The sequence below is a fragment of the Panicum virgatum genome, chromosome 9N (assembly GCF_016808335.1).
Source record: "Panicum virgatum strain AP13 chromosome 9N, P.virgatum_v5, whole genome shotgun sequence".
In the NCBI taxonomy this organism is placed as follows: Eukaryota; Viridiplantae; Streptophyta; class Magnoliopsida; order Poales; family Poaceae; genus Panicum; species Panicum virgatum.
The window spans coordinates 51,929,453-51,953,098 of record NC_053153.1 but is presented as its reverse complement, the minus strand read 5'-3'; the positions used below and the strand labels follow the sequence as shown (position 1 = coordinate 51,953,098).

The 23,646-nt window shown below is 44.7% G+C and overlaps 3 protein-coding genes across 4 annotated transcripts; all 3 read right to left on the bottom strand.

Moving 5' to 3' along the window:
* Positions 1-81: 81 nt before the first annotated feature.
* Positions 82-4,482, bottom strand: LOC120688148 (polyadenylate-binding protein 1-like). Of its 2 annotated transcripts, none has more exons than XR_005680989.1 (6): positions 4,234-4,477; positions 4,004-4,079; positions 2,559-2,638; positions 1,950-2,141; positions 1,731-1,866; positions 82-514 (listed from the first exon to the last, which is right to left on the bottom strand). XR_005680989.1 is itself a non-coding variant. In XM_039970322.1 (6 exons), exons 1-6 carry the CDS (start codon positions 4,381-4,383, stop codon positions 460-462), a joined length of 627 nt encoding a protein of 208 aa, XP_039826256.1. In that variant the 5' UTR covers positions 4,384-4,482; the 3' UTR covers positions 82-459. The 2 variants fall into 2 exon arrangements, 1 of the variants encoding a protein (XP_039826256.1); XM_039970322.1 differs by having other exon boundaries at positions 1,793-1,866; positions 4,234-4,482.
* A 5,560-nt stretch (positions 4,483-10,042) lies between these two features.
* LOC120689101 (phospho-2-dehydro-3-deoxyheptonate aldolase 1, chloroplastic-like) lies at positions 10,043-13,613 on the bottom strand. The gene is made up of 5 exons (XM_039971436.1): positions 13,278-13,613; positions 12,034-12,311; positions 11,201-11,477; positions 10,589-10,834; positions 10,043-10,501 (listed from the first exon to the last, which is right to left on the bottom strand). The coding sequence occupies exons 1-5, from the start codon at positions 13,611-13,613 to the stop codon at positions 10,232-10,234; spliced, it is 1,407 nt and encodes a 468-aa protein (XP_039827370.1). The 3' UTR covers positions 10,043-10,231.
* A 1,277-nt stretch (positions 13,614-14,890) lies between these two features.
* Positions 14,891-17,974, bottom strand: LOC120688147 (serine/threonine-protein kinase SAPK3). Its single transcript, XM_039970321.1, has 9 exons — positions 17,659-17,974; positions 17,367-17,441; positions 16,883-16,984; positions 16,722-16,775; positions 16,540-16,632; positions 16,337-16,429; positions 15,763-15,867; positions 15,536-15,634; positions 14,891-15,424 (listed from the first exon to the last, which is right to left on the bottom strand). Exons 1-9 carry the CDS (start codon positions 17,779-17,781, stop codon positions 15,167-15,169), a joined length of 1,002 nt encoding a protein of 333 aa, XP_039826255.1. The 5' UTR covers positions 17,782-17,974; the 3' UTR covers positions 14,891-15,166.
* Positions 17,975-23,646: the final 5,672 nt, after the last annotated feature.

Genomic DNA, 23,646 nt, shown 5'->3' with positions numbered 1-23,646 from the left:
AGGTAAATGTGAGTACATGACGCAATACAGCCCTTCCGCTCAGAACAACAGAACATTCAGATTAACTGAAGATCAAAAGGCAGCAAAAGAACATCCAGATTAACTGAAAATCAAAACGCATACATCACATAACTAGAGTTACTCCATGGCAACTTTCTGGTCAAAACGAGGGCTCCGAACAAAACTATAGTTCCTGAACATCTGCCAATCCGGTTGATTTCAGATAATTGCAGAAAACAAATTTTCTAAGTAGAAGGATGTTATTACAGTTTGATCTTCAAGGGGGGGGGGGGGGGGGGGGTACGACAATGAAGAAATTATGCAAGGGCTGACTCTTCCGATTCCTGCCTATCCGGGATGCACAACACTGGAACTATACCTCTATACCACGATATGTTGGGGAGATTTGCTAGCTCTAGAAAACTAAATGTATCTGTGAATCACATCAGCCCAGTAGGATCAGTAGTAAGGGCTGTAGCCGTACCCCAGGAACCTCCTGAACCTTGGTACCTTCCTGAAGAGAAGATAAAAACAAAAGTTAGAGATATTATTCGGAATGAATCAGGAAATTCACCACATTTCATGAATCATAAGGCTTGTTTTCCAGATCATCTTCTGCACTAAGAACATTTCAGTCATGTTTTTTCCCCAGGAGAAGCCAATAACGAAAAGGTTAGCTTCACAGAGAAGATGGAGAACTCGTTTGGTAAAGGCAAAATAGCCAATTTCATCACTGAACTATCATGTTTGGCTCAATTTTGTCCCTTAACTATGAAAACGTCCAATTCAGCCCCCCCAAACTTTCTAAATCGGCTCAACTTCATCCATTTGCCTACGTGGCACGCCACGTTGGACTTGCCTTGTCAACGTCCAGTCAGCTTAGAATGTAAAATACCTCGTACTGTCATGTCTTATGAAATGGTGAAACTGGTTTTGAAGTGATAGATAAAATACCCCGTACCCCCAAACAAAAAGATATGTGGTGTAGTTCCAGGTTTTTCAGACATAACATTGTTGTATATAGCTCAGCTCGTTCCACCTGACAAGAGGAAGAGATACATGCTGGGGGCATAATACAGTCAAGATGGAAACTACAATGTGATGGGCTCATTCAGCAGAACCGTGGCTCCCAGGGACATCACACTCGTCGAGCAGAGTCAGATGTTGTGCTCAGGAGTACTTGCAGATGGCAGTATCACGCGTCTTGAAACTGCTTATCTTGACCTTGTCTGCTGTCAAACTCGAGCTGCGACCCTCCCTGCACGACCGGCAAGTCTATCCTCACCCTCGCTGACTAGGCGGTGACAAGACAAGCCAACGTGTCGTGCCACGTAGGCGAATGAACAAAGTTAGGCCGGTTTGGATAGTTTAGGGACTAAACCGGACGTTTTTACAGTTGAGGGACGAAATTGAGCCAAGCACGATAGTTCAGGGCTGAATTAGGCTATTTTGCCTTTGGTAAATGTTAGCTTGGAAAGGTGAGAGTGAGAGATATGGAGGTGGATGGGCACAAGTTCGAGAAGCCATAAATGACACTCCAAACACATTCTATCCCCTTTCAACATATGAGCTTAGCTTCTGGACAAGCTAGGCATACAAGCCACTAACTTGAACCAGATTCAGGTTCCATGCTGGAGAAGCTCAAGTGGAGCTAGTTGCCAAACGAGGACTCAGGGCACCTCAAAGCTCAAAAGTGATAATGTGAAGATTACACCTAATCAACATAGCACCTTCATGTGTAGCATCTTTCCACATCCATGTGTAATGTATCTTCATGAAGAAATGTCCTTACCCATATGATGGATAGAAAGGATGCCTTCCCCTAGATTGCTTCATTCCTGGAATGTTGGTTCTTTTTGGACAAACCTACATTTAAAAAGAAGCAGTCAAGAAATGTTAGGAAGTTGAAAACAAATCACGTGCAAATATTACAGCAAGTTCTTTTGGACCTTCAAAGGACGGCCATGAAGATCTGTTTCATTTAAAAGAAGAGCATTCTGGACAGCCTCAACTTCATCAAACTCCACATAAGCAAATCCTTTTGGTTGACCAAAGCTGTCTGTCAAGATTGTCACTCTGTTGATAGTTCCACAAAACTGAAAATGCTGCTGAACTTCCTCTGGCAAGCAAGCATAGTCAACCTGAAGCAAGGTGACACATGTTTTACATCTTACTCACAATCATAGCAGACTAAGATCTATATAACGTCATTTTAATACATTTTTACATGTAGACACAGTACACCGTGAATCCCAGCCAGGGGCGGAGCTAGCCTTTCTTATCGGGGTCAGCCAACCCTGATTAAATGTCAAAATTCCTTAACTAAATTACTGTTCATCATTAATCTAAATAGCCTTGACCCCATCATTTAAAAGAGTTGACCTGGCAAGTTTTTTGTGCTGGCTTCGCCCCTAATCCCAGCCATAGGAAGAAACAATTGAAGTTTATTGAAGTTCTCCCTTTGAATACATAATCATTGCTCAAGGCCTGCTGCCCCAGTATTTAGGACATCTTGAATTACACTAGGATAAGCAGCACAAAAGGAGAAGACAACTCACATTCCCGATATAGATGGAGCGAGCATCCACCTCTGCCTTTTCAGCTGTTGCTGCTGCTGCTGCTGCTTCAGATTCTTCTTCTGAAAATACAAATAAAAAGAAAAATAGTGGTAAAGAAACTATAGAACTCAATGGAAAATTGAACCAGTGCACCATTGAAGCATTGGGGTGGGGGAAAACAATTACTGCGCAGCACCTGCAATCAGAATTATGAAGCGTGTAATAAGAAAAAGGCACTTGATACAGCAATGAACCCTTTTAATACTATGATTGTATAAAGTATAGTTGGTTTTACAAATTAAGTAAATAAGCAGAGGTATATGGTATGACACATATCTTACTTTTGACACCGTCAAAATATTGCAGAATAAACTGTTTTTTTCTAAATAAGGTCATGTGAAAGGTTGTCTTTGCTGCCAATAAATTTTTAGAAGCAGAAGTGCCGATGGGGTGAAAGAGATGGCTATAAGCAATTAAGCTGGGTATATGAGTACAAATTGTGCTTTCTATGGAATAGAGTGTTGGCATCATCATGGTGCCCTATGCAAGCACAGATGTGCTGTGTAACCTGAAAAGAATGTTATGCATCTGGAATCTCCATTATCACACCGATAAATTCTAGCTAGGGGATATGATGCATCACAATTATCTTTTTGTGTTTACTTGAATGCTTTCATCACGGAACAAGAAGCCTGATGCACATATTTCCTAGCTGTACTGTGCTCATAATCGATTCCTAGGAGACACAAATGTACCATTAGACGAAAATCGAAATGCAGCCATGGTCTGATGAACTGGTGATTCTGTCTAGAAACACAATTGTTAACCACAGAAAGTAACATTCTAAGGGCTCCTATGGAATGCAGGATTCTCAAGATGTTCAATGACAGAATGTGCTTGCTTAAAGCATCTGTGATAGCTTACCTACTGAATTGTAACTATACTAGGCACGATTTGACTTCTACCACAATATATCAACCATTTAGTCCTCACCACAAGCGGTTCAATTTCAATACGGAATACTATCACTGACCAAAAGAGTAAATAATGGCAGGACACATATATAATGCTCATCAATCCACATAACACCTGAGAACGCTAAAAGCACGACCTCCACTCCCTCCAGTATTCATCAATCCACTCTAACTAATATATGTAGTTTACTGCAACCAGACAACACAACATCTCCTCAAATATGATCAAATAGAATAGTCAATAGCAATTATTCGCAGAAAACTGAAGCCAACTACATAGCACCAGAAGGACCGACATGCTCCAAACACACAGCACCGCAAGTTCTATCACCTAAATGGCTAAATTAGGATGCTGTACTCCAGTATCCAGCCAACCTCCTGCCTCCACATTTCAATTCAGCGCTGACTCGCAGAGAGGAAACAAGCCGCCAACAAGGCAAACGGAGATGGTTGTGTTAGCGACCGGATTACCATGCGATGCGGCGGGTGGTATCTCGAAGTCTAGCTTCTCCAACTCCCGCAGCCGCCTCCGCATTTCCTCAATCTCCTGCAGCCCACAATACCCTAACACGCATGAGCACCACACGCCACCAAACCATACCAAAAGCAAAACCATCATCGCTCCAACCCTCCACGTAAGCAGGAGGCGGCATTGCAAACGCGCGCGCGCGCAGGCGCAGGCACACACCACACGCGCGCACCTGATCCCTGGTGGAGAGGCTGGCGCGGAGCGCGGCGGCGGAAGGGTGCCCCGTCTCTCCGTCCCCGACGGGGCAGGCAGGCGCGCGGCCGCCGGAGCCGCGCATCTCGCCGCCGCTTGGGCCTCGCTTCGCCGTCATCGTCGTCGCCATCGCCACCGCCGCAAGTGCTGCTTCGCTTCGGTGCGTCCGCTCCCAAGTCCCAAGTCCCAACTCCCCACTCTTTTCGCTCGCTTGCCGTGTCTGCGACTCTGCGTGAGGGTGGCGGACGACGTGGTGCGGTTTTGGTTGGTCCCGGGTCCGGAGATGCTTCTGCAGTTCTGTTGCTTCCTTTTTCTCTTTTGCTTTGGGATCTGGGAAGGCCGGAAAGCAAGTGTGCAAAAGGCCACCGAACGGATCTGACGGTCGCGAATGTACAGGTGACAGCTCGGACGGCTCGGATCAGCCCAAAAACTCGTGACTCGCGATGATACATCATAAGCTGGCAGGAAGGAAGCAAACATTGCCCGAATAATCATGCATTTCTTCCGGAATAGATTTCATAAGATTGTGATAGGATGAATAGTCTTGGCATCAAACATGGATCAAGTGCTTACTCGGTTGTTAAGCGCACAAGCAAAACTCTCCGCATAAGCTCAATTTAAACGGCCACCTTTGATGGTATACTTCATCCCATAAAAAGGCCATCATAGGAATTGGATTTCAACTATCTATCGATTGAGTGGTCAGATTTAATTTGTATGCCAAAACTAACTGTGTGTGGCCAACAAATGAGGATATGAGAGTTTTTTTACATCACCACTAATCTGTCTGGAAAAAAACTACAATTACACTATTTATGTAATAGAGGGACTAAATGTAACTCGTGTCCTAAATTTCAATGAGTGGTTTAGTGGTGCTGCCTTCAACGATCGGCTTTTGAGCTCCATTTTGTGCACTTCATCAGTATGGACTTGGCGGTAGTGGTTAATTGAGATGTTAGGGTGTTGGTGGATGATTTGGACACTGGAATAGCTAACAGAGAAGACAAGATTTTTCGCGACCGTGCCTGAGCATGTTTTCCATTAAAAGGGAAAGAGAATGAAATACAAATTACAGGGTGGTTTCGGAGAAGTGAAACCAACCCTTCACTTGTCACGACGCTACACGGTCTCAGAGGCGCGACCTATAGACCTGCCTAAGGATGACAAACAACATTCCAGGCGCCTATGCCCCGCCTGGATCCAAAACAAAATCTCATCAACGACCCAAACTAGGACCTCATCTATAGTTTTTACACATCTATCAAACGTCCTATTGTTCCTCTCCTTCCATAGTATCCAGCAGGTCAAGACGACCAAAGAATCGAAGGAGCCACACACTTCTTTCTGGATTCTCTTTCTTGCAGCGACCCACCAATCCGCCCGTGTGTGTTCATGCGCCATAGGAGTAACCACCTCCCACCCCACAGTGCGGAGCAAACGGTACCAGATTTCTCTGGAGAAGGGGCAGACGACCAGTAAGTGGTCAATTGTCTCTTAAGACTTGGAGCATAAGGCACATGAGTCGTCATCCTGTAGGTGGTGACGCTTACGCCGGCGGAGAAGACAAGATGATACAGCTGCAAACATCAGACTATCATATATAGTGCTACACGTTGAGATACATCAAGTAAGATAATGAGCATCATGTTCATTGAGTGTCGCTGCGGGAAATGAACGACTGCTAAACTACTTGATTGCTCGTTTGTTGTGCGCTTGATCGGATATGGTCTAGCATGCAAAGACTCGAGGATTTAGACTGGTTCGGCCGAAAATGCCCTACGTCCAGTATGGGGGGTGGTGTTCTTGCTCTATTTCTCTCGAGCCCGGGTGCTCAAAGTTCTGAGGGGAGCTTACAAGCGGTGTCAAGCAGTGTCGAACCTCTAGGAGTCTAACCCTTTCCTACGTGGGGGGCTTTCCCTTTTATAGTCTAAGGTGGGGGCCCCATTTACATATATCTAGCGCTGTATCTTGGCCCTGTCTGGGAGTCCTTCGTCCTCGTCAGTCGTCGAGGCCCACTCGGTCAGTCGGGAGTGGGGAGGCTTGAGGCTAGCTTGTTTTCTTGGGCAACGGGTTGTCCAAGCGCTGTCCCATCCTCAACCAGTCGGGACAGTCTGGTCATTCGGATGGTCGCTCGGGGATCATCTCCGGTCTTGTCCGCCTGGGCCTACGCCCCTTATCCGCAGGGCTACCTCACCTCCTCCTTGCGTAGCCCCTGCACATAGGGCAGCGCATCGGGTGAGGGATGCCTTACCGAGGTCCGGCGGGGGATGCCCGGTCACGCTCGCTGGCGTAATGGAGTGGTGCGCAAGGGCAACCATCATTACGGCGCGGGAGGCGACGTCCGTTGACGCCCTCTCTTGTAGTGTCGCAGGGCCCGCGCTTGCTGCACTGTCCCTCTGTCAGAGAGCCCTGTAGCCTATGTCTACGCCGCAAGATAAGGGGAGCAGACGTCGTGGAGCCTGTACGGGGGCCTGTCTTGACTGGCACGCTTGTCAAGCGGGGCGGCAATCTTGGAGAGCACGGCCCGGGTCGTCCGGTACGGCTCTGACCCGGGGCGCTAGGTCAGGGAGCCTCCACGTGAGGTCGGGCTCCCAGCCGTGTTGGCTTACCAGCGAAGGCAACTACCTACACTGGTTGGTGGGCCGCGCCGCGTCCGGCCCAGGAGACTTGTTGGGCTGTCCCTGCACGAGTCAGGCCCGTCAGGGGTCCCGGGTTTACACCCCCATCATTGAGTCAAGCAAATAACGAAATTCAGTCGAGAATATCTTCACCCTAATTACAAAATGAAACTTATTATGAAACCAAAAGGAAAATCTATTTTATTATCTTAAAACCCTAGTGCTAAGAAAACCACCATGCTAGCTCGCTAGGGCTAGCTATTACCATATTATTGAGCAAAAGAAAGAAAAAACCTACATCATTAGATTTTACGGTGATCTAACAATCCATATTAAACCAAAGATCCATGTCATATATATCAACTATAGCTTAAATCTGAAATAAAAAATCAAGAATAATAGTAGTTTGAGTTCCACATGAGTTAGAAAGCAAATACCTAAATATAAGATAGCTAAACTCAGAATCAAAGTGAAAAAAATAGTATCTCAATTTTTATTTGCATTGGAAAGAAAAATATTTAACTAGCCTACTTAATATATACTTTAGTTATAGCTAAAGTTTAGTTAAAATAAGAATATTTATTCCATTTCAATTGAGGGGTAAAACACATTTCAATTGAGGGTAAAACACCTAAATAAAGAGCCCATGAAAAATACAAATAGTTTAAAACTAAAATTTGTTTTACAATAATAAAAAATAAGCACTTCAATTTTATGAACTCATAATCTTAATAACGCAATGAGTCACATATTTTGCTTAATTGCCAAAAAAAAATCAACATGTTAGTTGTGAAAATAAAACAAGAATGTATATCGTTGATGGCGATGGCTTAATTTCGCTCAATAGCTATAAATTACAGATTTAATAGAAAATGAAAAAGAAACCATACTATTGGATTATATAATCCAGCGATGTATATAAACCAAATATCCATATCATATACTCCCTCCGTCCCACAAAGACTATTCGTTTAGCAATTTTTAGACATATAACTAGTAGTGAAAAATGACCATATTACCCTCAATTATTAATAGCAGTTGTGATTGAAAACTGTATTGTTTATTCGGCTCCATAGATCCTCAATAAATGTATAATGCATTGGAACAAAAAAAGGTAACATCTACTTAAGCATTTGATTGGCTTCATGCCCTTCTTGATGCAATTATTTTTTGATAGTTGATATTACTTTAATTAGATATATTTTACTACAATCTAAACAAATATCTTTATGGGATAAATTTGAAGGCTAAACAAATATTCTTTGTGGGACGGAGGGAGTACATTTTTATAGAGCTTAAACTGAAAATGAAGAAACTAGGACAAATAGTATTTTGTGTTCCATACTAATTGGAATGCAAAGTACCTTAATAAGAGTCTAGCTCAATTCAAAATAAAATAGATTTCAGTTCTCATTGGTTTGGGAACCAAACTGCCTAAATAAAAACCCTGCTTAAATATAATTATCTGAAAGCTAAAACTTGGGTTAAAAATAAAAAAAATCATTTTATTCAAATAGGAAGGAAAATACTATACAAAGTGACTATACAAAGGATAACTAAATTCTGAGTTAATGCAATAAGAAAATCTAGTTTCATCCATCAATGCATCACTTGATCCACTCTTAGTGCCTAGAAATTTAGACGTTAGTTGTGAGAACATGAGAAAACGTGCTCTGTCAAATTTGGCATTTCTTCAAATTATGAGGGTGTAGATCTATCGCAAGGACGAAGGGTGTTCACACATACTGGCAGAGTTGGACCATATGCCAAGACACAAGTTGTGCTAGCTGCGACTAGAGGTGAAGTCTGAAATGCTGGTGATGGCGTGCAGGTTGAGAGTGACAAAGGGGCGTTGGCGTGTTGCAAACGAGATGAAGCAACATACAAGGACCACGTTTAATGGATTTCACGTGCATCAAAAGTGAAAGGGGACACCGTAACAATGGGCGATTTCTATTTATCGCGCACGAGCTGGCGCGGACGTGTTGCAGAAACAAACTACCGCAGCTCACATGCCTCAATTTGCGTACAGTACATTCATTCTAACCAAAAAATTGCTTTATCTCACAAACTGATTATTCAAACTAAATTTTAATTGCATCGTTGTGTTTCTTAAGGTGAGATCTTCAAAAATATACCACACCTGATTATGTTCATATAGGTTTTTAAAATATTTTTATTTGTTCCATTTATCTTATTTTGTCCTTGGAATAATTTTTATTTTATAAACAATATACGGAACATTATTATTTGTTCTAGAACCATTTATATTTTCAGTTATAAAATTTGTTCTAGCTTTACCATTAAATTATTTTGATTAAAAAATCATCTAAATATATTTAAGTATGGTGTTATTTTAAAGATTTTATCATGAGAAATACAATGATGCAATCAAAATTATTTATACGTGTAGTTCATAATATATGCTTTTCTAACGAGTGGATGTGCTAATTTTTGTTTTTTAATGCGTGAAGTAGCGGTGGGAAGCCTTGCTGGGCGCCTGGGCCGCTGATCTTATGCGACAGGACAACAGCCATGGCGCGCGCTTTGAATAGATGCTCCCTAACTCCGTAAGATCCAAAGGACCAAGATCGAGATGCTACCGAAGAACGTTCATCAGCATCATGATGGAGATGCAGGTGAATTCACCATGACAAACGTGTATATAAAGACCTTGCAGATCAAGGTGGAGCAGGGGCACACCATACAGAGGAAACATACCAAGAACAGTAGCACATTGAAGACCAAGACGATATGGAAGACACATAACGAAGCACTCCTGCATCCTAGTGAGGCTGCCAATCTTCTGCCAAAGGTGTATTTTGGCTATGGACGCCAAGCTGAACGAGGCTGGCAAAGAGCTAGAGGGTATAAAGACAGGGAGGTCCACATCATATACACAAAGATGATATATCACTTAATCCTAAACTCTAAATCCTGAAACGTACATGGACAGATATCACTTAACCACAGTCAATCCAGAAAGCGTAAGCACTGCCGGTCATATTCAGAAATCTAACTATTAGATTCACGAATCAATTTACCCTTTTCAATTAAGATGATAACAGCATCCACCAACACATTCTTCATGAATAAGACGGGGAAGACACCTCATTACGTTCGCTTTAGACTGATTAATGAACCGCTAGTTAAGGGGGAAGACATTATTTTGATAACAAAATGGTAGCGTATTATTTTGAGAATAGCTAGTTAAGGATGATAACATTTTATATCTGTACGGCCAAAAATCAATTGGCAACTATTATTACTCAAACAAGAACTAAAGGATGTGAATCTATCTTCTCTAGCGGCTTTGAATAGCTTGTAGGTGGCAAAATTCAAGCTTCGTCCCTTATTCTCTTAAGCAACAATCCTGGAAATCAAATTGTTCCATGCCCTGTTTCTCTTCTTCCTTAGCCTGTCAGCAATGGCGAAAGCCAGCTCGAGGGACTGCGACGCGTTCAGCCTGGGGTCACATTGCGTGTGGTAGCGATCACTGAGATCATCAAATGTCACCGCCTTGGATCCACCAATACATTCTGTAACGTTCTGCCCCGTCATCTCCAAGTGAATACCTCCGGGGTAGCTTCCCTCTTGCTCATGAACATCAAAGAAAGCCCTGAGCTCAGCCTGCACATACAAGTGCCAAGTGGTATGAAACTACAGACAGTTAGGAGGTTGCTTATTACCAAATGAAAGCACAAGGCCTGTTCTTACCCTGATCGCATCGAATGACCTTGTCTTCAGCCCACACGGTGCACTAATGGTGTTCCCATGCATTGGATCGCTAACCCAAGTAACAATCATCCCAGCTTGGCGTACTGCTCTGATCATATGTGGAAGCTTGACACGCATGTTCTCAGCCCCCATTCTTGTGATAAGTGTCAATCTCCCGGGCTTATTGTGAGGGTTCAGAATCTCACACAATTTCACAAGCTCTGATGGATCAAGCTTATCACTTACCTATATAGCATATACAAGTTAATACGGGCCAGAGGAAGATAACAATAAAACAGTAACTAATATGATTCTGTCTATAACTGCTGAAAACGGGACATTGCACTGACTATTAGCCTTACTCAATGCTACAAGACTGCAACTCTCATAGCTTTTTTCAGAAGAAAAAAAAGATGAGATCTGATAGCTAAGATTACTAATGGATCACATATGAAATGGATTTTCAATTCTTACTTATGACCATATATGAGAAATCCATCAATCAATAACAATAAGACGCATAGCTTCAGGATTTATACAAACATATTATATGGAAAGATGTTAACTGGAGATTTTATCCCACACAGTCTACTCTAGTAGAATGGTTATTACCTTTACACCCAGAGGATTCGAAATACCACGAACGAATTCAACATGAGCACCATCCAGCTGCCTAGTCCTCTCACCAACCCAAAGCATGTGTGCAGAACAGTCATAGTACATGCCAGTAATGGAGTCCTCCCTAGTCAGTGCTTGCTCATATGGTAAATGAAGGCACTCATGGGATGTCCATAACTCTGCTGTGGTCATGCTGGGGTGTTGAGGAGTCATACCAGCAGCAGTCATAAACCCAATGGCATCCTGAACCCTTTGTGCAAGCTCCAGATACCTGCTAGAACAAGAAGTTATCATATATGATCAGTAATTATATACTCCCTCCGTTCCAAATTAAAAGTCATTCCAAGAATCTTGGAGAGTCAAAGTTTTTCAAGTTTGACCAAATCTATATAACAAGATAATAACATTTATGATACAAATTAAGTATCATTAGATTCTTTGTTAACTATATTTTCATAGTATACCTATTTGATGTCATAAACCTTTGTGTTTATCTCTATAATTTTAGTCAAATTTCGAGATGATTTGACTCTCCAAGATTCTTAGAATGATTTATAATTTGGAACGGAGGGAGTAAATAAGAATGATACCATTAAATATGGTATATACAATGCAAGCACTGTGCTAAAAGGGTCTGGTGACATAACACGAAAGACATGACAGTCGGATAAACAAACTACTCTGTTATATTTGTTGTTTTTCACACTGGATTTTCTGCCTGAAGCAAATCCATAACACGAAAAATTTTCATTGAGAAAAGAAAAGTGAAAAGAGTAGCATAAAATTAATTGCAGAAGGCATAGTCACTCGATGACACTGGCTAATACCTGTCTCCTTGTGTGCTGTGCCTCAGGAAATCGAGATTCCACTGGGTGACTCTTTGAAGATCTGCGAACCCTCCATGGGCAAATCCTCTGAGAAGATTTAGGGTGCTCGCGGACTGGCCGTAGGCCTGAGTCAACCTTTCAGGATCCGGTATGCGCGATTTTTCATCAAAAGCGTCACCGTTGATGATATCCCCTCTGTAGGAGGGAAGTGTTACCCCATCTCTAGTCTCAGTTGGGTTCGATCGTGGCTTTGCAAATTGACCAGCCATCCTCCCAACCTGAAATACATCATCTACACCTTTTATAAGCTACTCAAGAGTGCTCTTCTTATATAATAAACTACTCTATAATCTGCCAGCTCAAACAACATGCTAGTGTCGCATTTTGCTCATGCAGATTGATAAATCACGAATGGACAAAATCAAAATGTTTTAATGGTGGCCCTTTTTTTGTTTCAAACGTAACAGAAGAGCAGGTTAAGAGATTGAGATACAGATTATTGCTTTCAGAACATCATGAATGTATTTTCCCATATGTAAATATCCACACCAGTTATTTTTGGCGAACGTCACACCAGTTATGCTAAGCAAATGTAATCCTACTCTCAATACTGTGTTGGATTTCGTTTTTCCTTATTTTTACTTAACCTTTTGCAAATGTCCAATCTTCATCTTGTTATAGTCTCCAGAGTCAGACACTTAACTCTGATCTTTATGATAACCTGAGTCCTCTTTTCAGCTTCTAATAGTTGTTCAACATATTTTCAGCTTCATTTCGCTTATAGTTTGCCAATGACTTAAAACCAATTCACCTTACCAGAAAACAATCATTAACTACCGAACAGTGAACTATACAGCACAGAAATTTAATACGATGACATTTGTAATGTCATCTAATTTAAAAGAGAAACTGGGACTTGGGAGGATGACAAAAGGGACCCTGAAACAGATTAATTGAAAACGTATTGCATATTATCAAATCTAGAAATTTGAATGTCACGAACGTGGCAAATTCTAAATGATGATTGATATGGAGGTGCGTAGAAGTCAAATATCCACAACATTCCAAACAAGTCATAAATTCTCATTAGGGCAGTGCAAATCATGCATTTAGGCGCGGATTTTTCCAAACGGAAGAACGATCATTTAGAAAGAAGAAACGATGCTCGGATTGAATCAGGGGAGGGGAGAGAGGACAAGAGGTGGTGACCGGTGATTGGTGGACCATGAAGGAATAATAACAACCTTGATGGTGGGCATCTGGCCGCCGAAGGTGAGGACGACGGCCATCTGCAGCATGAGCCGGAACGTGTCGCGGATGTTGTTGGCGCCGAAATCCTTGAAGCTCTCGGCGCAGTCGCCGCCCTGCAGGAGGAACGCCCGTCCCATGGCCGCCTCCCCGAGCCGCTCCTCCAGCTTCCGCACCTCTCCCGCGAACACCAGCGGCGGGGAAGCCGCCAGCGCGCGCTCTTTGGCCTCCAGCGCGGCCCGGTCGGGGTACTCTGGGATCTGCCGCGCGGGGCGCGCGCGCCAGCTGCCCGGCGCCCACTCGCCCGGCCCCGCAGCGGCCGCGCGCGCCATCGTGGGGCCCCGCCGCCGCGGCCTCGTCCGCGGGACGAGGGAGCGCGGGGCAACGGCGGGAGCCGGCGGCGCAATGGGCAGGGACGCCATTGTGGCGGTGGCCATGGCGATGGAGTGGAGATCGAATCGAGGGAGCGAGGCGGCGTCGCGGCGAGAGGGAAGGAGAGGCGGGCGCGGCGAAGTCTGTTGCCGCGAAACGCTTTGCATGGAACGCGTCACGTGGCGGCGCGTGGGCGGGGCAGAGGGCACAGCAGCACAAGGATTATGGACCATTGGATCTGGATTCTGGAAGTCTGGAGCACCGGCGGCTTCTCGGTAGTTTGTAGGGTTTTTACCATTTCGCTTTCGCTGGCACTTCAATTTTTAGGCAGGTTGGGGTTGGAGATTTTCGCACTGCACAAAGGGGCGCAAGGGTTGCTTTGAGATTCGTACACGTTTTGCCAAAATATCGTGCAAAACTTAAACGACGGCGGGCAGCTAGACCGCAATACTGGTTTCACGGGTGACCGTAGCGAAGGAAACTCACGGTCAATTTTCTGAGCCCACCCACGTGACTCCAGTCCCCAGCCCTCCTCTCTCTCTCTGTTTCCCCTCACTTTCTCGTTCTTCCCTAGATCCGACCCCAGGGCGAGCGGCCCGACGCCGGGCTCCGATCTCAAGGGAGCAACGCGGCAGGGAGGTGCGGCGGCGACGACGGGCGCCCCTGCGGCGCTGGAGCTCCGCCCCCCAGCGAGTCTTCTCTTCTCTAGATCCAGCGAGCGCTGGGGCCGGCGGCGCTGGGGGAGCTCCGCCCCCCAGGCGAGCGGCGCGGTGGCGGCTCTGGGGAGCTCCGCCCCCCAGGGCGAGCGGCGGCGGCGCTGGGAAGCGGCACGGCGGGAGGCGCCGCGAGCCGGCGACGGGGAGGATGCGCCGCCGCCGGTTTGTTTTTTTTTCATACAATTTTTTTAAAAAAAAAATATTAGCCGAGTTTTTTTATTTGGATGTACATTTTTTGTTTCTTCCATTTGATAAATTTCTCTCTGTCAAAATTTTTCTCGTGAAATTTTTTTATCTCACCAATTTGTTTCTTGAAATTTTTTCTACCCACCAAATTTTCACTTGAAAATTTTTTTGACTCATAAAAAAATGTCTGAATTTATTTTTCTCAGAAAACGACAAAAAAGTTTCTAAAAATGGGAAAAAAATGTTGTCGGAAAATCGACCGTACGGACGCCTCCCGTACAGTTGACTGTAAATTAGCATGGCCCCAGCTAGACCGCCCGTCAGCGCTCGGCACGTACCGTACACAAACCCAACTTTTTTTTATTTTATTTACCACTGCACCCTAGTTAATCATCCCGTGCCATGCAATGTACAATTATACAGCTGCTACACAGAGTAACAATGCAACATTCCTTATCACACGCACACTCAACATTCCTTATTGTTGGTTAGGTACAGCGCCAGCGGCACCGTATCCCCGTTCCTCGATCATGCCCGGCCATATGGTGTCTCTGCAGCACGAAGCTCCGTCCCTGATGAGCTGCATGGAAGAGCTGATCACTGATCACTGATCAGTAGGTGTCCTCGGCGTCGGCCTCTTCCTCGTCGCTCTCCAGCGCGGCCATCTCGGCGAGCAGCGCCGGGTCCACCACCTTGGACATGTCGCCGGGGGTCTTGGCCTCCTGGACGATCCGCATGATCTCGTCCACGGCCTGCGCCAGCTCGGCGGGCTCCGTGTCCTTGTAGTTGGCCTTCTCCCTCTCCGAGATCTCCTGTGGCAGGTTCTTCAGGAACCACGGGTGCTTCTTTATCTCCGGGATCGTGATCCTCTTCAGCAAGACAAGAGTTTCAGAAGGATTCACTTCGTCAGTCCGTCTCACGTACCTCTCGGAACAATCTGAGGGTAACTTGGCTTTCCTGAACACAGAAAGTGGAAGTACCTTTGAAGGATCGGAGACGAAAATTTGAGACAGAAGGCGTCTGCAGTCTGAAGACACTCTCACATAATCCGGGATGGAGTATTGCACGCCAAGAATTCTCTGTCAGGCACAACGTGCACATTTTGCATCGCTTTCAGAGTTCCATGCTTTCAGATTCACCAAACAAAACAATTGAAGCAAGCTGTGATGACCATCAGAAGGGAAAAGGAGATGAATGAGATGATTACGCTGATTGTCTTGCGGAAGTTCCTTGGATCCTCGGGATCTTCAAATGGATATGATCCCACGAGCATTACATACAGTGTCACGCCGCAGGACCAAACATCTGCTACCTGGATGAATTGAAGGAGTTTTGTAACAACATGCAGAGTTGAAAGGTTTTATGTAATGTTTCAGAAAGTTCAGAAGTCTAAACGCTCATGGAAGCACAAAACAACTTCATATCCCTTCTTGTCTTCAATGTAAGCATTTTAAGTGGTAGTGACCCAATGAATAATTAGTACCTAAATGCTATATTACTGTGGTCACTCAACATTAGAAAAAGAATACTGTCCATGTATTTTCAGAGCTGCATAGCTGCTCTGCTTGCTTCCAGTGACAAAACAATATTCTGTGAAGGATTCGAAATTCAAGTCCTCAACCAAAATATAGATATGAAAACTGAAGGTACTAAACTAACCAACCTCCTTTAGCTCATATGGATATGAAAACTGAAGGTAAGAAAAAGAATCCAGAATTTTCTGTAGATAGTGGAATAATCAATACACATAATATGGTGGAGAGCTTGCGGTTGTCATTCACCTTGCCATCATACTCTTTTCTTGAAAGAACCTCAGGCGCTATGTAAGCTGGAGTGCCAACTGTTGATTTTGGTTTTGAATGCAGCAAGGCAGACTGAAAAGCACACAAGCGAAGTTTATAACTGATTCAACGACACAAGAGAAGTCAGTTATAGGTAAAGTTAAGATGCAGAACAGAGCCAGTGCAATATCCATATATAGCACCTTTGAGTAACCAAAGTCACAAATTTTCACACGAGGTGTTGGACTCCCATCAAGGAGGGTGTTCTCAAGTTTAAGATCACGGTGGCAAATTTCCTGCATCCACGTTTGTAGTTCATCAACTCTTGTGCGCTGCTGTGAGTGCTATTTATGAACTTTGTAGATTGTTTGAAGCAAAACCATACCATGGAATGACAGTAGCTGACCCCTGATATTAGCTGCTGAAAGAAATACCTGGACTATTGACATTAACAACATAGGAAACACATAATATTAGTCAGACATGGTTTGCCGTTTGGGGCGAGGAACATAAGCTCAGGATAGGACAATTAGGGCCAAAAGGAACCTCATCTTCACTGAATCGCCCTGCAGAGCAGATTTTCTCGAAGAGCTCTCCACCAGCAGCATATTCCATTACTATGGCGAGATGTGTGGGTGTTAAACAAACCTGGTATTGATTGATTCGCAGAACAAACTATGAGCTTGTGATGCAATGTGGTCCTAAGATGATAAAATAGCTCAATGTTTGAAAACAATTAAGCTAGGCTCATACTTCAGAATAAACAGGATGCCTCTGAAATAACACTGACAACTATCAGTTGATATAGTTTGAGGCTGTGTGCAGTTCGACTAAGCATAGGGTAGATGCGAAAAGCCAAAAATGACTCGCTGTTCTTGAATTTATCTCCCAAAAAGAGTACCAGTTCTACTTTGTGGACATACTTATTCTCGGTTCAGACTTCATAACCATCAAACGTCATCAATTGGACAAAATCAACAAATACAGATAATCAATCAATCGATGAGTTCTTTTTTTTTTGCTGAATTACCTCCTTGAACCGTACGATGTTAGGGTGCCGGAGTGACTGGTGATTGATGATCTCCCTCTGCACATTCTCATCAATCTGCACAGATACACAGCTCAAAACACTATCAAAGAAACACCACACAAACTTAAAAAAAAAATCCTCAGGTCGGAGGCAGTTTCGAGAGTGAAAGACCTCTTTTCTCACCACGAAACGACCCTCCAACACCCTACCAATCCTAATTCCGAAGCGCCAATCCCCAAAATCAAGCACGAACGGGAAACGAAAGCCCAAAGCCCGCGAGACTGCTGCGTACCTTTTTGCCCCTCTCGATGTACTTGACGGCTACGAGCTCCTTGGTCCGCTTGTCCCTGACCAGCCTCGCTACCCCGAAGTTACCGGCGCCCAGCTCCTTGAGCGCCTCGTACCTCTCCTCCATTTTCCAAGGACCAAGGACCTTCAAAATCAAACGGCTGCAGCAGACACACCTGACCAGGACCTCCCGGAAATGGCGACTCCAGAGCAAAGGAATCTCCCGGAGAAGAACCAAGCGAAGCGACCAAACCCCCAATTGGAAGCTCGCGAACTCTAACCAAACCCATCGAATAGAGAATTCCTCGGTCGCAGTCGCGGCGTCGACGCGAAAGCGACGAAGTGAAGAAGGCAGAAGCGACGATGTTCGGGGTCGCGCGCGCGGGTGGGAGCCCGCGCGTCGCACAAGCCCCGCGCGCGGCCCACGAACGCTTTTTGTGCCCCGTCGCGGCCCACTGATGGCTCGCAGAGGCGGCCCACTAACGGTCCGCAGCCCAATTTGTGATTTTTTCTTTTTTTCTGTAAGTTCCAACAAAACATTTTTTATTTTTTTCCAACGAAACATTTGTTCAAGTGGATCATTTTTTGTTTTCAAGCGTAAGATTAGATTCAACCGAATTTTTTTTATTTTTTGTTTTGATTGAACTTTTTTTTCTTCCAACGAAACATTTTGTTCCGACATAACAATTTGTTGGAACTTTTTTTTCCAGTGGAACAATTTATTTTAGTTATGGAGGGAGCGGCGGCCCAAGAAGTATCAGACCAGCTCCCCCTCGCGGCCTAGCTCCCCTGCAGCCCAGCTCACCCCGTGCTTCTGTGACGTGACGGGCCGGATCGGGGTCACACGGGCCGAAATTGACGGAAGGAAGGCCCACGATAAAAAAACAGGATGTGCGCGGCGCTTCTGCGATGGGTCGGATCCCAGTAACGCGCGTTACCTCCAGCAGGTCCCGGTAGAAGGGGATGTTGGACTTGGAGGCCAAGCGACGCGACGGCTTGGAGCAACGCGGCGAGGCGGTCGCCCGGATGCTCAACAGGTGGATGATGATACAGCAGCGGTGTTCTTTTGAGGCCGGACGTGGGCCCGTGAAAGGCCCTTGTTTGGTTTTGGTAATTGAGTGACAACTTATGTGGACTAATAAGTGTTTATGTTGAGATACACAGGAGATTAGTCCACACAAAGACACTAGTATGAGCAACATGTGCCATGGAGGAGAAATGACTAAGTGTTGATGCTATGCTCATATAGTGTGATCGAGGAGCTCATTGCATATGAGACATGACATGGAGTTATGTGACCAAAGTGGAGAAGATCAAGACAAGGCTTTGCTTGATGGACCGGTTGCAATGGAGAAGGGCAAGTCAAGGCCTTGAAGCGAGGGACCGCGAGGCGGTGAAGTTTGGGCAAGATTTGGCGCCGATGGACCGAGGCAACGGTGAAGAGCGAGCAAGGTCAAGATCGATGGACCAAAGAGGTCATGTGATGATATGGAGTGGATCATATCATTTAAGAAAGATCAAGCCAAGTATTGACTCATGATGATGATCAAAAGGCTTGATGGAGTTTGGTGCTTGTGTGGCATCAACATTTGGGAAGATGAAATGAAATGTGCAAGGCAAAGGTATGACTTGTAGGGCATTTCATTTCACCGGTCAAAGGTTTTGTAGAGAAGTGCATGACCGGATTTAGGATAGATGGCCGTACTATCAAGAGGGCAAACTTGTTTGCATATCGGTCATCTAGTGCCACTTGAGCGATCTAACATTGCGATGTTGCTAGGATCGAGTGGCGTGGTGAGATCAAGTGAAAATCCTTTGAAAATGATTGTGAAATGCTAACACACATGCACATGGTGTTGTTCACGTGGTGGTGTTGGCACATTTGCAAAGGAGAAAGAGTTGGAGTTGATGTTGATCAACTTTGGGAAGCAAGAAAGGTTTTTCGGTGTTCTCCGGAAATTAGGTGGTCTCTTGGAGTGGAATACTGCTTTGATCTATTGTGGTTTGGATCAAGTATTCAGTTGGGTTGTGTAGCCCTATGAATTAGCTTTCCATAGAGTCCAAGATCACCTAATTTGGACATCGGAGTTAAGAGTTATGGCCGTTTTACCGAGGTTCATTTCTGTTAGAAATAGACCTGCGGACGGTCCGCCCTTGAGGGGCGGACGGTCCGCCGTTATCTCGGTTGAGCTCAAACAGAACCGTTTTTGGCTCTGTGGGTGGTCCAAAATGACCTGCGGACCGTCCGGTCCATGGGGGCGGACGGTCCGCCTTTAAAAGCTGAAACGGGCGCAGAAACTTGGTTGTTCTGTCTTGGGTGCCCAAAATGACCTGCGGACCGTCCGGTCCTTGGGGGCGGACAGTCCGCCTCCTACTGAAATTTCTGGGATAGAAACACTGCGGTTTCTGTGTGTGCTCACCTTTTGAACTGCGGACAGTCCGCCCCTGGGGAGCGGACAGTCCGCCCCTGGGGAGCGGACAGTCCGCCGGTAACTTACAGATTTAGTCAGAGACGTTTGCAAATCGGTTGGTTCGAAGTTTTGAACCGCGGACAGTCCGCCCCAAGGGCACGGACAGTCCGCTCGGGGCTCTAACGGTCGACTCTGACACATAATCATTGCTGTTCTAGCCGTTGGTTTTGAATGGCGGACAGTCCGGTTTTTGTGAGGCGGACAGTCCGCGAAAACTCTGTTTTCACGGGTTTTGAGTGTAACGACTAGTTTGGGGCCTCCCTCTATAAATAGAGGGTGTGGCCGGCCATTTGGGGTTTTTTTTAGCACCTTGGGGATTTAGTGTCCATGTGTGAGAGTGCTTGAGAGCCCTCTACTCACTCTAACTTGATAGTAATCATCCGATCGAGTGAGAGAGCGATTCTAATGCGATTGCTTTGAGAGATTGCATCGAGTGGCACTAGGTGATCGTGTTGCAAGCCGGTGTGATTGTTACTCTTGGAGGTTGCCACCTCCTAGACGGCTTGGAGGCAAGAGGCTCCGTTGAAGCCCGCAAGAAGATTGTGCGGTGCTCCGGAGAAGAGATTGTGAGGGGTATTGTGCTCACCCCGCGGGAGCCGCGAAGAGCAACTCTAGTTGAGCGAGACGTGAAGAGCAACAAGTGGTTCGGCCGGATCATGTGCTAGAGCTCGGTGTGAGCACTCCACGTGGGAGAGTGTGACTTGAGAGTCACCACTAGCAAGAGGATCGGCGGCAACCTTGGAGCTTGTCTCAACGGGGATTAGCTTGGTGGTAACCAAGTGAACCTCGGGATAAAAATCACCATGTCAACTTTGTCTACTCTTCTCGGTGGTTTGCATTCTCCAAATCACAAGCATTGTATTTACATTCATATATATCTTGTGCTTGTGTAGTTGCTCTCTAGTGATTAGTTAGCTTGTGTAGCTTGCAAATCATCTTCTTGCTTGTGTAGCTAGAAATAGAGATTCTAATGTAACTAGTTAGTTTGTGTAGCTTAATTAGTTGCTCTTGCTTAGATTGTGTTGTTAAGCAAGTTGAGCTCTTGGATTTGGATTGTGTATCCTTGTCTTTGAAGCATCTAGTGAGCTTAGGTTTTGGCTTTGTGCTTTTGCTCATTAGAATTGTGTAGGAACCCCCCCGGTTTGTATAGTACTAGTGCTTAGCCTTGTATGACTTGTCATTAGAATTATTAGGAGAGCTCTTACTAGCTTGGCACTCCATTTGCTTTGTGTAGGATCTTTTTGGAGGTGCCTTAGAGTCATAGTTAGAGGGGTGAAGTCTTGGCTAAGCGAATAGTTTCAATTCCGCATAAGTTTCGGTTAGCCGGCGTAATTAGTTTTTAGAAAGGACTATTCACCCCCCCTCTAGTCCGCCATCTCGACCCTACAGCCCGGAGTGGCGTCGCTGTTTGAAGGACCCGGCTCGGCGGCCGGCAAGCCCGATGGCTGCTAATTTGTTTTTTTAGGGGGGCTGCTAATTAGGTGGCGCGTCCCTTCTGAATGCGACGTGGAGCCTGTTCGGCTAGTAGAATAAATAGTATTTGATTGGTAGATTAAATATTATTGCATGAAAGGAAATAAGCCGTAATAAACCAAACCAAGCCAAACCAAATCTAAACCAGCCGAACAGGCTCGTGGAATAGGCTCGGGGCCGTGCAACGGAGACGCGTGCAGGCCCAGTTTACTTGCATTGCTGCAATTGCACGGACTGAATTTATGGCCTAGTACGGGCTCCATTTGTTGAGGTTTGTTTCTCAGTAAAGCTTTTGACTTGCCCATATCGTTTAAAAAAACATATTTTTAGTTTAAAATAATTCAAAATAGCTCAAAATCTCCAAACATGAGGGTTAATTCTTGGCTATTTGTAAATAGACTACCTCAAAAAACTATCCAACTCAAGGGGTGATTGTCTATTTGAGGTGGGGCCCACCATAGCAAGAGATGTAATAGTGCTCCAGTGATTGGAAAAATTTGTTTCAAAGGCTAAATAGCTCTTGGATCCAAACATGTCAATGACTATTTTATTGGAGGGCTATTTGGTTGAGATAATTAATTCTAACCCAAATAGTTCTAGACCTTAGATCCAAACACGGTCATTGAAGAAAGAGAGTTGTGACCGGCAGGTGGAAAAGAGATGTGGCGAGATAGGAAAAAGTATGACAGGACATATTTGACGTTTATCAGTTTATGACATAAAAATGGACCCTCGCGTAATAACTGTAGCATGCCGAATATTTGGTTCGGCATAAATGTCAAAGGCAAAATAGACCCCCCCCCCTCCAGGCTGCAGCCCCTCATCTGCATAGGTGAATTAGCAGATAAGGCAGCGGACGGGTATGCTGCCGTTTTTTTCTTTTTTTTGACGCTGGAAGAAGGGGCGGAAGAGGAATGCAGGAACAGAAGGGCAATTGAGTCTTTTCCTAATGGGCGTCAGCTGCTTTAACTGTGTTAGTAACATCAATTTGGATGAAGGATGTAACTGATCCCAAGTTTAATAGTTGGAGGATCAAATTGGTCTAAACGAAAGTACAGAAACAAAATTGACCCTTTAGCAAGAGTTTATGAATCATTTTGACTATTTTGCCAATGTCAAACTTACAACTGGACACTTGGACAAGGAAACCCGATGCTCTTCCTACTCGTTGCCAACTGTTCTTTCTTGATGGCGCTTGCCGAGCACAAAGATAAGCTCCCAAATTAGAATGTCATAGCAAACTTTAAACCCCTCCAAGTAGTACTAAGGCACTAAGCCCCACTATTTCAGAAAAGCAACCCATCAATTCAGATCTGGGTATCTTTAGCTGCTCCACAGATTCACAAAAAGTTAAGCTATCTGTGATCCAACATTATTATGCTCTATTGCTCTTGAAGCCCCAATCCATCGTTCGTCCAACACCATTTGCGGCAAGCCAGTACTTCGTCCACTAATTAAATTAAAACTGAATTGTGATGGTCATTGTCTCATACGTGGCGGCTGAAAAGCGAGCACAAACAACATATGGTCCCCATGGGTGTGTTTAGTTGGTGAAAAAGTTCGGATTTTAGCATTGTAGCACATTTTATTGTTACTTGACAAATAATATCCAATTATGGATTAATTAGATTTAAAAGATTCAGGTCGTACTAATTAGTTAGATTGTGTAATTAGTTATTTTTCAACTGTATTTAATACATACTATATATGTGTCCGAAAATTGGATGTGACGGATACTGTGCAAAAAATTTTGGAAACTGAACAGGGCCATGGTCGTTCCAACCGGACCGTTCCCGTAGTCGGTTTTCGTTATTTAGAAGCGTGGGCAATGACGCGCACGGTATATCATGCGACTTGAGACAAATAAAAAAAAGTTTGTGACAAATCGGATATCAATCAATCACAATCACGTGCAGGAGCAATGATTGTAGTATAATAATCTGGCCGGCCCTGATCTTATATTTGACGAATGCTGGATTGATATTAAGCTTAGTCTCGATGGAAGTTTCGTCACGGTTTTATGCGAGGATTAAAAAAATATGTTGAAT